The 14,081-nt window shown below is 36.5% G+C and overlaps 1 protein-coding gene across 14 annotated transcripts in view; it reads left to right on the forward strand.

Annotated features, from left to right (window-relative positions):
- The window catches only part of THOC2 (THO complex 2), a 120,195-nt gene that overhangs the window by 11,595 nt on the left and 94,519 nt on the right, over positions 1–14,081 (forward strand). For all 14 annotated transcript variants that reach the window (XR_005725319.1, XR_005725318.1, XM_040265214.1 and 11 more), the window contains exons 2-4: positions 3,380–3,438; positions 7,735–7,826; positions 10,105–10,156. Coding sequence is in view for 12 of the 14 variants with exons in the window: in XM_040265214.1 (XP_040121148.1) it covers positions 3,380–3,438; positions 7,735–7,826; positions 10,105–10,156 (203 nt within the window). In the remaining 2 variants the exon portion in view is untranslated. The remainder of the gene's footprint in view (positions 1–3,379; positions 3,439–7,734; positions 7,827–10,104; positions 10,157–14,081) is intronic.

Raw genomic sequence — 14,081 nt, forward strand, 5'->3', positions numbered from 1 at the left:
TTTTTTTTAGGCTATGCCTTGCGACATGTGGGATCTTAGTTCCCCAACCAGGGATCAAACCCATGCCCCCTGTATTGGGAGCGCAGAGTCTTAGCCACTGAACCACCAGGGAAAGACCCTTGTAGATCTTCTTTGCAAAAATGTCTATTTAACCTACTCCAGTATTCTTGCCTGGAGAATCCCATGGACAGAGGAACCTGGCAGGCTACAGTCCATGGGGTCGCAAGAGTCAGACATGACTTAGCGACTTAACAACAATTTATTTTTTAATCAGGTTGTTTTCTTGCTATTGAGTGGTAGGTGTTTCTTATATATTTTGAATGTTAGCCCCTTATCAGATACATGGATGGTTCACAAACATTTTTTCCCCCTATTTCATAAGTTGCCTTTTCTTTTTTTTTTGGCCACAACTTGAGGCATGTAGCATCCTAGCTCCTCAGGGATCAAACTGTGTCCCCTGCAGTAGAAGCATGGAGTTTTAACCACTGGACCATCAGGGAAGTGCCCTGCCTTTTCATTTTGTTTGTCATTTCTTTGCTGTGCATACAGTTTTTAGTTTGATGGTCCACTTGTTTGTTTTTTCTTTCATTGTCTGTGCTTTTGGTGTCACATCCAAGAAATCATTGCCAAGACCAATGTCATGAAGCTTTCTCCCTGTTTTTTTCTAGGGGTTTAACAGTTTCAGGTCTTATTTTTATGTGTTTGATCTATTTTGAGTTGATTTTTGTGTATGATGTAAGAAGTAGCCAATTTCATTCTTTTGTATATGACTATCCATAATGCTGTTGAACATCTAACGAATTTTTCAGTTTAGTAGTTATGTTCTTTAGCGCCGGAATTTGTTTGGTTCTTTTAAAATTTTCTGTCCTTTTCTTAAAATTCTCATTCTCTTTATGCATCATTTTCCTGAACTCACTGAGCATCTCTATGATGGTTATTTTAAATTCGTTGTCAGATAATCCATATACTTCTAATTCTTTAGGATCAGTTTCTGAAGACAAATTTTGTTCCTTTTATTAGACCAATTTTACCTTTCTTTATGTTCCTTGTAGTTTTGTGTTGGTATCTTTGCATTTGAAAAAACACTCTTTTATCCCAGGCTTTATGGATTGCTTCAGTGCAGGGAAAGGCCTTTACCAATCAGCTTGGCTATAGATTCGGAGAACCTCTCAAATTTTACTCTGGATGTGTCTTCTCTAGCCTAATGTGTAGATTCCAGATTAGAGGGAGTTTGTACAAGCTTTCCCTCTCTTGCATCCTCTGATGTCCATCTGTTATACCCTAGGGTCCTCTGAAGCAGCAGCACGCCACCCAGCTTTTTTTTGTTCTTAGTGGCTCCCAGGCAGCTAGAGTATGCTGGGTACCGTCAGTGCCCCGAGTCAGGCTAGACAGAAACCAGTCTCTCAGGTAGTGCCCCTCCCCCAAAGCTGGAATACTGGGCACATGCTGTAGTTTTCTCTTTCTCCCTTGAAGGAGAGATTGCCAAGCTGTTGGGCACCTCCCTGACCCCCCGAACTGCCTCGCTGCCCCCGCCCCCAGAAGAACATTAGATGTATATATAGTCCAGTCCTCTCTTTCCCTCTTCAGAGAGAATTTGGAAATTGGGAATTGCCTTCTAGCCATGCAGTGCTGTGCCAGGAGTAGGGACTTTGGTGAAAGAGCATCATGTATTTTCCTAGGAGCTTTAATGCAGCTGGTTTAGTTCTTGCCTGGGGTGCAGGAGCCTCTTAACTGTTTCTGAATTTCTCATAAAGGGAATTGTGGATGTATTGTTGACTTGTGTTTCTATGGGAGGAAGGAAGGCCTGGGACCTCCTATTTTGCCATCTTGCTGAGCCACTCCCATCAAGGACATTCTTAAGTGAAACTGGCTTTTGTTTGTGTGAATGATCATGAGAGATGTAATGAAACAATTTGGTGACATCTTACATGAGACTGACTTTATTCTTTGATTAAAAAAATTTTTTTTTATTCTTCTTGATTGTGAAGAATTCAGTGAGACAGTTTGATGCTACTACCCTGATGAATGCTAAGGTGCCAGCAGTCTCACCTTCCTTTGCTTTTGAATTATTAGTGCAAATGTCAGTACAGTAAGAAGGGAAATGCAGTCTTAGTATTATTATGAATATAGCTTTGACCTTGCAGAATGCCAGAAAGTGTCTTGGGGATCAGGGGTTTGTGAACCACACTATCAGAACTGCTGCTTTATCAAGTTATAACTTTTTTTCATATTCCTAATTTTTAAAGTTTAAAAAAAAATAGTGAATGGTTATTGAATTTTGTCAGATGTCATTTATGCATAAAAAGACATAGAAAACTAAGATTAGAAACTTTCTGAACTATTTTGTGATTTTAAAAGTTTAATGTGGTAAATTAATTTGAACCAACTTTGTGTATTTGGGATAAACCCATGTTAACCTTGATGTATTTCAGTATTTTTCAATTTATATATCTGTACATATTTAATGGAGCTTCCCAAGTGTCTCAGTGGCAAAGAATGCACCTGCCAATGCAGGAGACATAAGAGAAGCAGGTTGATCCCTGAGTCGGGAAGATCCCCTGGAATAGGAGATGGCAACCTGCTCCAGTATTCTTGCCTGGGAAGTTCCATAGACAGAGGAGCCTGGCAGGCTATATAGTCCATGGGGATTCTTCAGGCAAGAATACTGGAGTGGGTTGCCATGCCCTCCTCCAGGGGATCTTCCCAGCCCAGGGATTGAACTCAGGTCTCCTGCATTGCAGGTGGATTCTGTACCCTCTGAGCCATGAGGGAAGTGCATAAATTGCAATAGATGTACTTCTTAAGCCTTTTTTATCCTGAGGATCCCCCACCATCTTTTATTTTTCCTTGTAATATATTTGTTGAAGAGACTGGGCCATTGTCCTGTAGAGTTTTCCACAGTTTGTATTTAAGTTTTGCTCCCCCTCCTCAAAGACAACTTCATACGTGGTGGTGTATTCTTGTATTAGGATCAGGAGGCACATAATATCTGATTGCGTCTTAGGTTGTGAACAGTCATTGATAGATGCCTAGATCCTTGAATTTATTAAGGACTTAAAAATGGTGCTGTTCTATCATACCTTTGTTTGTTAGCTGAAATACTAACAGAGGCATTTCTTATCAACTGTTGGTTTGTATACAAAAGGCAGAATAAGTGCTTGATTTTCATTCTTTTATTTAACCTATTTTCATTCAAAATAATGTCTTGATTCATTAGCATTTTCCAATTATGGTTTTTAGGTTTATTTTAATTATAAATGTGTAATTTAAATTAAAATGTGTAATACATTTCCAGATGTTTTTAGTTGATAGAATTTGCTGTGTAAGGATTATCTGTGTTAGAAGTAGAAATTAATACAGATTATTTGTTTTATTCTAGTTTACATTTATGCCGGATCCTCAGTGAAAATAAAAGCCATGATAGTTCAACTTATAGAGGTAAGACTTTTAAAAGTATCATAGCTATAAGATTTGACTTGGTCAAAATTAATAAAATACCGTGCTTTCCATTAAATTTTATAAATAGAAGAGCTAGCATGGAAAGAGAAACTAATTCTGATCTTGTTTGTGCTAGGAAACTTGCAGAAACTGAGGTTCAGTGTTTTTACTAAAGCTGGTTATGTTTAGGTGGTATCTGGGGATCTTGTTAAAGGCAGTTGTCATGGAAAACATTACAGGCAAAGGAGTTGTTTATGACTGCATATCTCAAATATGATTTATTAAGTAAAGTGTTATGCAATTAAACTGAATGTAAATTTTTAGTTATTTTAATTTTAAAGGATTTACTGTTTAATTTTTTTGAATTTAAAATTAGATATATGGATTCAGAAAAGGAGGGGCAAAAACAAAAGCAATGATGCCCAGTAATTTAAACCATTTTCATATATAGCTTTCACTGGGGGTAGAATCAATGACATTTTTTTTCCAATCTGGAAAAATAATTTATAATCAATATTCTATTTTAAATAAGTTATTAGATAATTTTCTGTAAATGTTTACTTTTATCAAAAATTAAATATTATCTTAATATGAAAATATATACTTTTTGAAGAACATTTGGATTTTTGAGTAGAAAGCATTTTCAAATGAGTGAATGAACCATTTTTCTTTCTGTCATTTGGATAAGACTTGTTAACACTCCTTGCTCAATCCCCAAAGTTATTTTACAGTCATCCTGCTTTTAAAATTTCAGATCATTCATGAAGATTTTTGAGGTTGTTAATATAATGCCGTTTTTGAATAAGTCAGTTGACTGTCAGAAGAGTAAGACCAAAAAGAGTCCTTTTAAAAAGCATTGGATACTTTCCCCCCTCCTCATGTTTGAAACGAGTTTCTAACTTCTCAGTTAACTTGTATTGTGTTTGTGTTTGAAACCTTAAGTGGATTAAAAAAAAAATTCTCAGAAAAACTGTAAATAGCATAACAGGGTGGTTACTCTTAACAGTTTTAAATGAAACTGTTTAGATCTTTAATAACTATCAGACTATTGTTAATTTGCATGGTTGTTCTGATTCACGTATGAAACTCAAATTAGTAGGGATGTGGCATCATTGGCTCAACTGTGGGACTTCTCTGGGCTTCCCTGGTGGCTCAGAAGTTAAAGCGTCTGCCTGCAATGTGGGAGACCTGAATTCGATCCCTGGGTCGGGAAGATTCCCCTGGAGAAGGAAATGGCAACCCACTCCAGTACTCTTGCCTGGAAAATCCCATGGACTGAGGAGCCTGGTAGGCTACAGTCCATGGGGTCACAAAGAGTCAGACACGACTGACCAACTTCACTTTCACTTTCTCTTTCTTGCTCTTGCCTGCTTGCAGGGAACTGAATATTGTTTCTTTAGAATTTCCTTTGTATATCTCAGGGTGATTGACTTTGGGTATTGTTCCTTCTGCCTTTTCTCTTTTTGCCTCTCTCTCCAAATTGATTTCATTTCAGGAAGGCAGTTTGCCTTGCACATGCTGCTGCTTTTATAAGTTCTTTTTATAAGTCCCCCCCCTTAAAATAACATAGTAAGGATGGCTGATGAACATGAGCATTCCTAGTGATATTTGACATAACTAGTGGCTAAAATGCTCATATTTCACAAAAAATGTCTAGAATCTCTAGAAATCCCTTTTACTTGTGGCTGTTCTTGAAGCTGCTTTTTCTGAAATGTTAGCATTTATTCTTTTCTGTATAATTATAAGGGTTGTAAATTTTCCTCCCCATTGTAAATCTAAAGTCTTTCAATTTTAGTGTAGATTTAGCAGGGTTTTGTGGACTAGCCTTGGTAGTCTCTAAGACATCACTTACTGTTTCTGTGGATAAAATACAACAGGCGTTCCTAGCCATTTAAATGGGCATTTAAATGACATGTGAATTGGGGACTGTCTTTGCTACTTTGTGGATTACATTGTGATTGTTTTGGTGTCAGTGTCAGCAAAATGACCTGGGCCATTTGTTCTCTATTTTAATCTCTTTTGATTAAGGTTAGAATTCCCTCAGCCCCTGTGAGCCCATATTCTTGTGGGAATTTAGTTTATGATGCTCAGCTGTTTTGTTCTTTGGTGAGTGCGTGCTTTTTAAAAAAATCTTAGTTATGTGGATAATTTCAAATGAATATTATTTGTTACACAAGCATTTTATTAATGGAAATTGAAAGCATCAAAATGACCTCATATTCCAACCATAGTAACAGATTTTTCCTTTGCATTTTAGTTTTTATGAATTTATTATAAGCATAATGAAGGCATATTTGTGAGAAAGGTAGAATATATTTAATGAATCCTTCATAAGGAATTGGGATAATCTGGCTATATTTCTTTTGTGAATAATTTAGTGGACAAATTAATTTCATTATAAAATACTATTTTCATTGTTTAAGGGGAGATTGATACAAGTTTTGATTTCTATTATGTTCCTTTTTGTGGCTAGTAGTAGACCAAGTGAGATTTTTAAGTATTTGATTTCTTTTAAACATTTTTTTATTTTTATGGCTGAGCTGAATGGCTTGCGGAATCTCAGTTCCCTGAACAGTAATTGAACCCAGGCCATGGCAGTGAAAGCACCGAGTCAGTCGTGTCCAGCTCTGCACGACTCCATAGATGGCAGCCCACCAGGCTCCCCCGTCCCTGGGATTCTCCAGGCAAGAACACTGGAGTGGGTTGCCATTGCCTTCTCCCATGCATGAAAGTGAAAAGTGAAAGTGAAGTCGCTCAGTCGTGTCCGACTCTTAGCGACCCCATGGACTGCATGCAGCCTTCCAGGCTCCTCCGCCCATGGGATTTTCCAGGCAAGAGTACTGGAGTGGGTTGCCATTGCTGTTACGAGGGTTATAATCTTGCGAGAGAGCAATCGGCCTGGGCAATACTCGGAGCCACCAGCGCTGACACTGCATCAACCGCTATTACTGAAACCTTAGGCAAAACTAGGGGGCGCAAGTAACAAGAGAAACAACTTGTTTACATTCCAATGTCTCAAAGTAGCTCCCGAGGAGACACTTATTTCAAAGGGCGAAATAGAAACTTTACGGACAGAAAACATGGCAGACTTCTCCCCTAACCACTAGACCACCAGGAAACTCCTAAATATTTGATTTCTTAACTTGCTATGTTGCCCTGAAAGATTTTTTGATTTCCTTCAAAAGGGGATTATAAATTGACTTTGTTTTACATTAACGTTTTTAGAGATACTTGTTTTCTTACTTTTGAAGAGAGGAAGAAGGTAAAGATTTTAGTGTTTGGGACTAAAGAAAAGGGTAGCTGGAAGGATATGTTCACCTGACCATTAACTCCTACCTCCTCCCAAAACTCCTGCAGGAAAGGGCTAATTGCGACTGAGACAACTGTACTTGTGGTTGACAATTCTCACAGGACTGCTGTTTTTTTTGTCTGTATGTACATATGTAATTATGATCATCCCTTAGTATCTACAAGGAATTGGTTCCAGGAGCCCCCTCGAATAGCAAAATCCGAGTATCCTCAAGTCCCTTATATAAAATTGCATAGTACAGTGAATAAAATCAGTCCTTCATATTCATGGGTACAGAATTTGTGGATACAGAGAGCTGAATATATTTTAGTTTGAATTCTGATGGAAATAGAGGAAAAATTGAGGTTTAGGTTTGGGAAGAAATTTCTCTGACCAGGGTTTGGGTTTTATATTTACTGTTATTCCTTACCTGTTTGTTGTCAGTGTAGCCCTGAGACTGAATTAACTATAATCTGAATGTAGTTAGAAAAATCTACAAAATCTCTTGGTGAGAAGAATAGTTAATTTATATTCATTTGCTGGAGTTCTGCACAGTCCTTAAAAATAATTTTGTAGACTTTGGTACTAGGAGGAAATACTTTTAAAAGTGTTTGTTGGGGAATCAGAGTACCAAATGATGTGAACTTTGAATGCAAGTATGTAAAATATGTAGACATATAGAAAAGGATTGGAAGGAACTGCTCAAGCAATAGTTACGTTACAGTAGTACAGTCAGTTCAGTTCAGTTCAGTTCAGTCACTCAGTTGTGTCTGACTCTTTGCGACCCCATGAACCTCAGCATGCCTTTTACTACTCTTTAAGTATTGTGTTTTTGTGAAAATAAAAGGAAAAAATCTGCTAGAGAAAAGCATTAGAAATATATTTTTCTTAATCATTATTGGTGTTTATAATCTGAGAAGTAGGAAATACATAGGTCTTCCCTTAGAGGGTCTATCTTTCATGTTCAAGAGATTGTGTCCTTACATTCTTTCTTTTATGTTTGACAGATTTCCAGCAAGCTCTTTATGAATTATCATACCATGTCATTAAAGGAAATCTAAAGCATGAACAGGCATCTAATGTTCTTAGTGACATTAGTGTAAGTATACATATGTTTTTTTAATTTTATAATTGTTACATATTTTTTTTGCCTTTGATACAAGGGATCCTGAAGTATAACTTGTGTTTTATTTTATTCAAAATGGTAAGCCATTGTTGCTGGACAGTAATATAGGTATTTTAATCTTTTTCTGTGGCTATGAGTAGAGCAGAAAATATTAGGTAAGCTGGGAGGGCAAAAACATCTATAAAAAATATTGGTTAGAATGTTCTCTCAATATTAACATAACAAGACATTTTCTTTTGTTTTTGGTTATGTTTAGATATTAAATATATTTTAAAAGCTGAGGATGAAATTATTTTAAAATGAAGTTGTATGATTCTAACTTAATGCTAATTTTCATGTTTGCTTTAGAAAATAATAACTAGATTTTTTTCCTCACCTTTCAGTGGCTATTTAAAGGTGAGAAAAAAAACTTTGTTTCCCTCTTTTGTTTAGTGGGCTTCCCTGGTGGCTCAGATGGTAAAGAAACTGCCTGCAATGCAGGAGACCTGAGTAGGAAAGATTCCCTGGAAAAGGGAATGGCAACCCTCTCCAGTATTCTTTCCTGGAGAATTCCATGGACAGAGGAGCCTGGCAGGATACAGTCCATGGGGTCACAAAGAGTCAGATACGACTGAGCCACTAATACACACACACTTTTGTTTACTAGAAAGGTTAAGTTAGATTCAGATAAGATACTTTTCATGGTTGTTTGGTATTTGAATTGAAAGATGAACTCTCAAATTGTAAAGATGTTTATTGTACAGCAGGGGTTAAGTTTAATTTTTTTTTTACAAGTGATATTTTATTTTTACTAGGCTGGGTTTTACACTTGTATAAATAAAAGTACATGTCCAGTTGAGAACAGCTTTAGGTGGTACCTGGAGTTTCTTGATATCTGTATGAATTTCTATAGGCTTTAAATGTCTGTAGTCTTTAGCTTTGTATGATTTTTTCTGCTTCCCCAAGGATAGTCTTACGGAATTTCTGTGTTTAGTTGTTGTGATTTTTTCCCCCATCATGTTGAGATGTATTTGAGCAGTAGAGGTTCAGTATGAGTTTCTCTTTTACCCCTAAACTGTCTCTATCTGATTAGTTCATGTAGGAGTACTCTATTTCTTCAATAAGTGATATTCTGTGTTTGAAAACTCTTGTCTTGCTCTATTATTTTGGAGCACTTTCATTCAAGTAGATATAGCCAGATTTCATAGCCCTTAAGAAAAGACTAAATGTCTGATTGGCAATTAAGGTCATTTCATTCTGTAAATTGGGCATAAGTATAGGGTTTATTGTGTTAATGGAATCTGATTCTAATACTCTTCCCACTTATTGAGAGTGAATAGTCCAAATGAACTTAATGTGTTTCATTCTTACTTAGCTTCCCTTTCTTTGAGTGCTTAGTAATATATATACTTCTGCAGCTGGATCCTTTGTCATGGCTAGATTCTTATAGTCCCATATTGCACTGTCCCTTATCTTAGCCACAGAAACATATCTTGTGTCTCTTACAGCTGCCAGGTTTTTCTTTAGAATTATATTTCTTTTCTTTACTATCTGAAAATAGGCTAATTTTAGTGTTGCTATAGTGCCAGCAAACTAATTGCAGTAATTGAACAGTGATCCTTACTAATGAAATATGGCTCTAAAATTGGGCATGGGAGTGTGAAGTCAGGAGACAAATCTATTATAAATGTTGGATCCGTTTCTCCAAAGACTGCAAACATCAGTGCATAAAGAAAATATAGATTTTGGGTAATTATTTTCATCTTAAGAGAATCTTGATTTATGAGACAACTGCTTGTACTTATTGCATTTTTCAGATTTCTGTTCTGAATACTGTGATTTTTGTTTAGGTCAATGTTGACTCAGGTATGAGCACAGCATTTAAAGTTTTAGATGAAAAATGTACCATTTCAAACAATCTTACTTTAGATAGGTGTAAGGTACTCCAAATTCCAGTGGTTTCTGACATGAAACTTCATTGGAAAAATGTTACTCATTTGTGTTTTTTATTATTTCCTGAGGTGCTTGTTTAAGGTTCATTTTTTTTTTAAACTCAAGTTATTTCATGGTAGACATTTAAACAGGTTTTCTAACCATTATCTCCCTGTTTTAATTTTCTCTGTATTATGAAATTTGAAGAATTTTATTTGTCAACATAGTGGTATTAGGGTTTTGTTTTTAAGTTTTACTGAAGAGTGTCATTGTGAACCCATAATACTTGCTAGTGTGCTATTCTAGTATTTACTATGAATAATTATATTTTTTTAATTAGGAATTTCGTGAGGATATGCCCTCCATTCTTGCTGATGTATTCTGCATATTAGGTAGGTATTAATAAGCCTGTATTAATTTCACTTATAAATAGCCTTTATTTCACTTGTAAAAGGTGTTTGGAAAATTAATGTTCTTTGTTAAATAAAATATATTTTTAAGCTAAGGATTTTACAAATGTTTCTACAAATCTAGATTATGTTTTTTTTTACTTTATAGAGAATATAGTATTGTAAGTCAAATGTGAGTTTAATCACTATATTTAAATAGTTCTAGTTTATAATTTAAATGGTTTGAATTTTTCCAAATGTATCTTTGTATAAAATTGAGCTAAGTTAAGTCATTTCAGGTTTAAAAATCCAGGTTTTCTGAAGTTAGTCTGAATTATTCAGATTTTAGTAACCACCTAATTAATATTATTCAATGCAGGTTATCAATGAATGTCAGAATATCAAACTTAGGACACTCAAGAGATAATTACTTTGCTATGGTACTCTTTCGATTTTTAATTTTAGAAAGAGCAAGAAGAGCTAAAGTAATCAAAAATACTTTTGTTTTGAGGATAAGAAACCAGCTTTGGAAATAAAACTTCTCTCTTTGTCCAGAATAAATAAGAATTCATGCAAGATCCCTGGAGAAGGGATAGGCTACCCACTCCAGTATTCTTGGGCTTCCCTGGTGGCTCAGCTGGTAAAGAATCCACCTGCAATGTGGGAGACCTGGGTTCAATCCCTGGGTTGGGAAGATCCCGTGGAAAAGGGAAAGGCTACCCACTCCAGTATTCTGGCCTGGAGAATTCCATGGACTGTATAGTCCATTGGGTCACAGAGAGTTAGAGACAACTGAGTGACTTTCATTTTCACATGCAAGATAAGAATGGAATTTCTTTGACTTGGAACAAAAGGTAGTATCCATCCATGGGAAGCATGGATTTGAAAAATAATATATATTACAAATATATTTCTCTGATTTTAAATCTGAATTAAAGTATCTGAGCACAGTTTTCCACATCAGTTTTAAACTTTCTGTAACTTTGATCTGTTAGAAAACATTACCAGACATTATAATATTCACTTTAAAATAAGACTTATTCTCTGAGAGTTTTTCAGGCTGGAATGAATTACTTTACTAAAGTAATTCATTAATCTTAACTCTTAGAATGAGATAGGTTACTTAATTTGTCTTACTGAGAATCTGGAATTTGATCGCAACAAATCTAAATGCCCGGTCCTTGATCCTTCATGATGTTTAAGATTTTATAACATCAGTAATGTTGTGAATAGGTCAAAATGTATGTGGACTGTGAGTGATAAATGAAAAGAGCAGACAATTGATTGGATGACAGTATGTCCCCTTTCTGTTTTGTTTTCCCTGGCATGATTATTAATTGTGCCTTCTGTCAAACTTAAAACTCCTGATTTAGATGATAAAGTATTTGTCTTTGCTATCTATTGGATTGATTGATTTTATTTATTTTTAATTTTTATTTTTACTTTATTTTACTTTACAATACTGTATTGGTTTTGCCATACATGAATCCACTACGGGTGTACATGCGTTCCCAAACATGAACCCCCCTCCCACCTCCTTCCCCATAACATCTCTCTGGGTCATCCCCGTGCACCAGCCCCAAGCATCCTGTATCCTGCATTGGACATAGACTGGCAATTCGTTTCTTACATGATAGTATACATGTTTCAATGCCATTCTCCCAAATCATCCCACCCTCTCCCTATCCCTCAGAGTCCAAATGGATTGATTGATTTTAATTTTTAGAGCAGGCGCTAAAGATATTATATTACAAATAAATACAACATGAGTCGTTTCAATTTAAAAAATTGTTTTTACTATAAGGAGAAAAGGAAAGATATACCCATTTGAATGCAGAGTTCCAAAGAATAGCAAAGAGAGATAAGAAAGCCTTCCTCAGTGGTCAGTGCAGAGAAATAGAGGAAAACAATAGAATGGGAAAGACTAGAGATCTCTTCAAAAAAATTAGAGATACCAAGGGAACATTTCATGCAAAGATGGGCTCAATAAAGGACAGAAACAGTATGGACCTAACAGAAGCAGAAGATATTAACAAGAGGTGGCAAGAATACACAGAAGAACTGTACAGAAAGATCTTAATGACCCAGATAACCACGACGTTGTGATCACTTACCTAGAGTCAGACATCCTGGAGTGCAAAGTCAAGTGGACCTTAGGAAGCATCACTATAAACAAAGCTAGTGGAGGTGATGGAATTGTAGCTGAGCTGTTTCAAATCCTAAAAGATGATGCTGTGAAAGTGCTGCACTCAAACTCAATATGACAACCAATTTGGGGAACTCAGCAGTGGCCACAGGACTGGAAAAGGTCAGTTTTCATTCCAATCTCAAAGAAAGGCAATGCCAAAGAATGTTCAAACTGCCTCACAATTGCACTCATCTCACGCGTTAGCAAAGTAATGCTGAAAATTTTCCAAGCAAGGCTTCAACACATGTGAACCGGGAACTTCCAGGTGTTCAAGCTGGATTTAGAGAAGGCAGAGGAGCCAGAGATCAACTTCCTAACATCCGTTGGATCATAGAAAAAGCAAGAGAGTTCTAGAAAAACAGCTGCTTTATTGACTATGCCAAAGCCTTTGACTGTGGATCACAACAAACTGGAAAATTCTTCAAGAGATGGGAATACCAGACTACCTTATCTGCCTTCTGAGAAATCTGCAGGTCAAGAAGTAACAGTTAGAACCAGACATGGAACAATGGACTGGTTCCAAATTGGGAAAGGAGTAGGTCAAGGCTGTATATTGTCATTCTGTTTATTTAACTTATATGCAGAGTACCTCATGAGAAATGCCAGGCTGGATGAAGCACAAGCTGGAATCAAGATTGCCAGGAGAAATATCAATAACCTCAGATATGCAGATGATAACACCCTTGTGGCAGAAAGTGAAGAAGAACTGAGAGCCTCTTGATGAAAGTAAGAGAGTGAAAAAGCTGGCTTAAAACTCAACATTTAAAAAACAAAGATAATGGCATCCGGCCCCATCACTTCACGGCAAATAGATGGGGAGACAATGAAAACAGTGACAGACTTCATTTTCTTGGGCTCCAAAATCACTGCAGATGGTGATTGCAGCCATGAAGTTAAAAGATGTTTGCTCCTTGGAAGAAAAGTTATGACCATCCTAGACAGCATATTAAAAGGCAGAGACATTACTTTGCCGACAAAGGTCCGTCTAGTCAAAGCTATGGTTTTTCCAGTAGTCATGTATGGATGTGAGAGTTGGACCATAAAGAAAGCTGAGCACTGAAGAATTGATGCTTTTGAACTGTGGTGTTGGAGAATACTCTTGAGAGTCCCTTGGGCTGCAAGGAGATCCAACCAGTCCATCCTAAAAGAAATCAGTCCTGAATATTCATTGGAAGGACTGATGTTGAAGCTGAAAAACTCCAATACTTTGGCTACCTGACGTGAAGAACTGACTCATTAGAAAAGACTCTGATGATAGAAAAGATTGAAGGCAGGAGAGAAGGGGACGACAGAGGATGAGATGGTTGGATGGCATCACTGACTTGATGGACATGAGTTTGAGCAAGCTCCGGGAGTTGGTGATGGACAGGGAAGCCTGGCGTGTTGCAGTCCATGGAGTTGCAAAGAGTTGGACACGACTGAGCAACTGAACTGAACTGATATGTTTATAAGTCTGAAAGAATGATTTGTAGATATCATTTTGTGGAAGCTGTTAGTCCTTGATAGTGTCAGAAATACATTTTTGTCTTTCTCTGGGTAATCAGTTATCAGTTTTTCAGTAAAGTTCTAGTAATTTTTTTTATTGACTTATTAGGATATATTTTCCCTTCATAGTTGTGTAGTAATAAGAATGATTGTTACAAGTCATTGCTTTTTACTAGTAACGTGAATTCATGAAGATGGTGTTTGGTTGCTCTTGGGAACTTTCTTTTAGCCTATCCAGTCCATTTTTACAAGCAA

This window comes from Oryx dammah, unplaced genomic scaffold, assembly GCF_014754425.2.
Source record: "Oryx dammah isolate SB20612 unplaced genomic scaffold, SCBI_Odam_1.1 HiC_scaffold_23, whole genome shotgun sequence".
NCBI lineage: Eukaryota > Metazoa > Chordata > Mammalia > Artiodactyla > Bovidae > Oryx > Oryx dammah.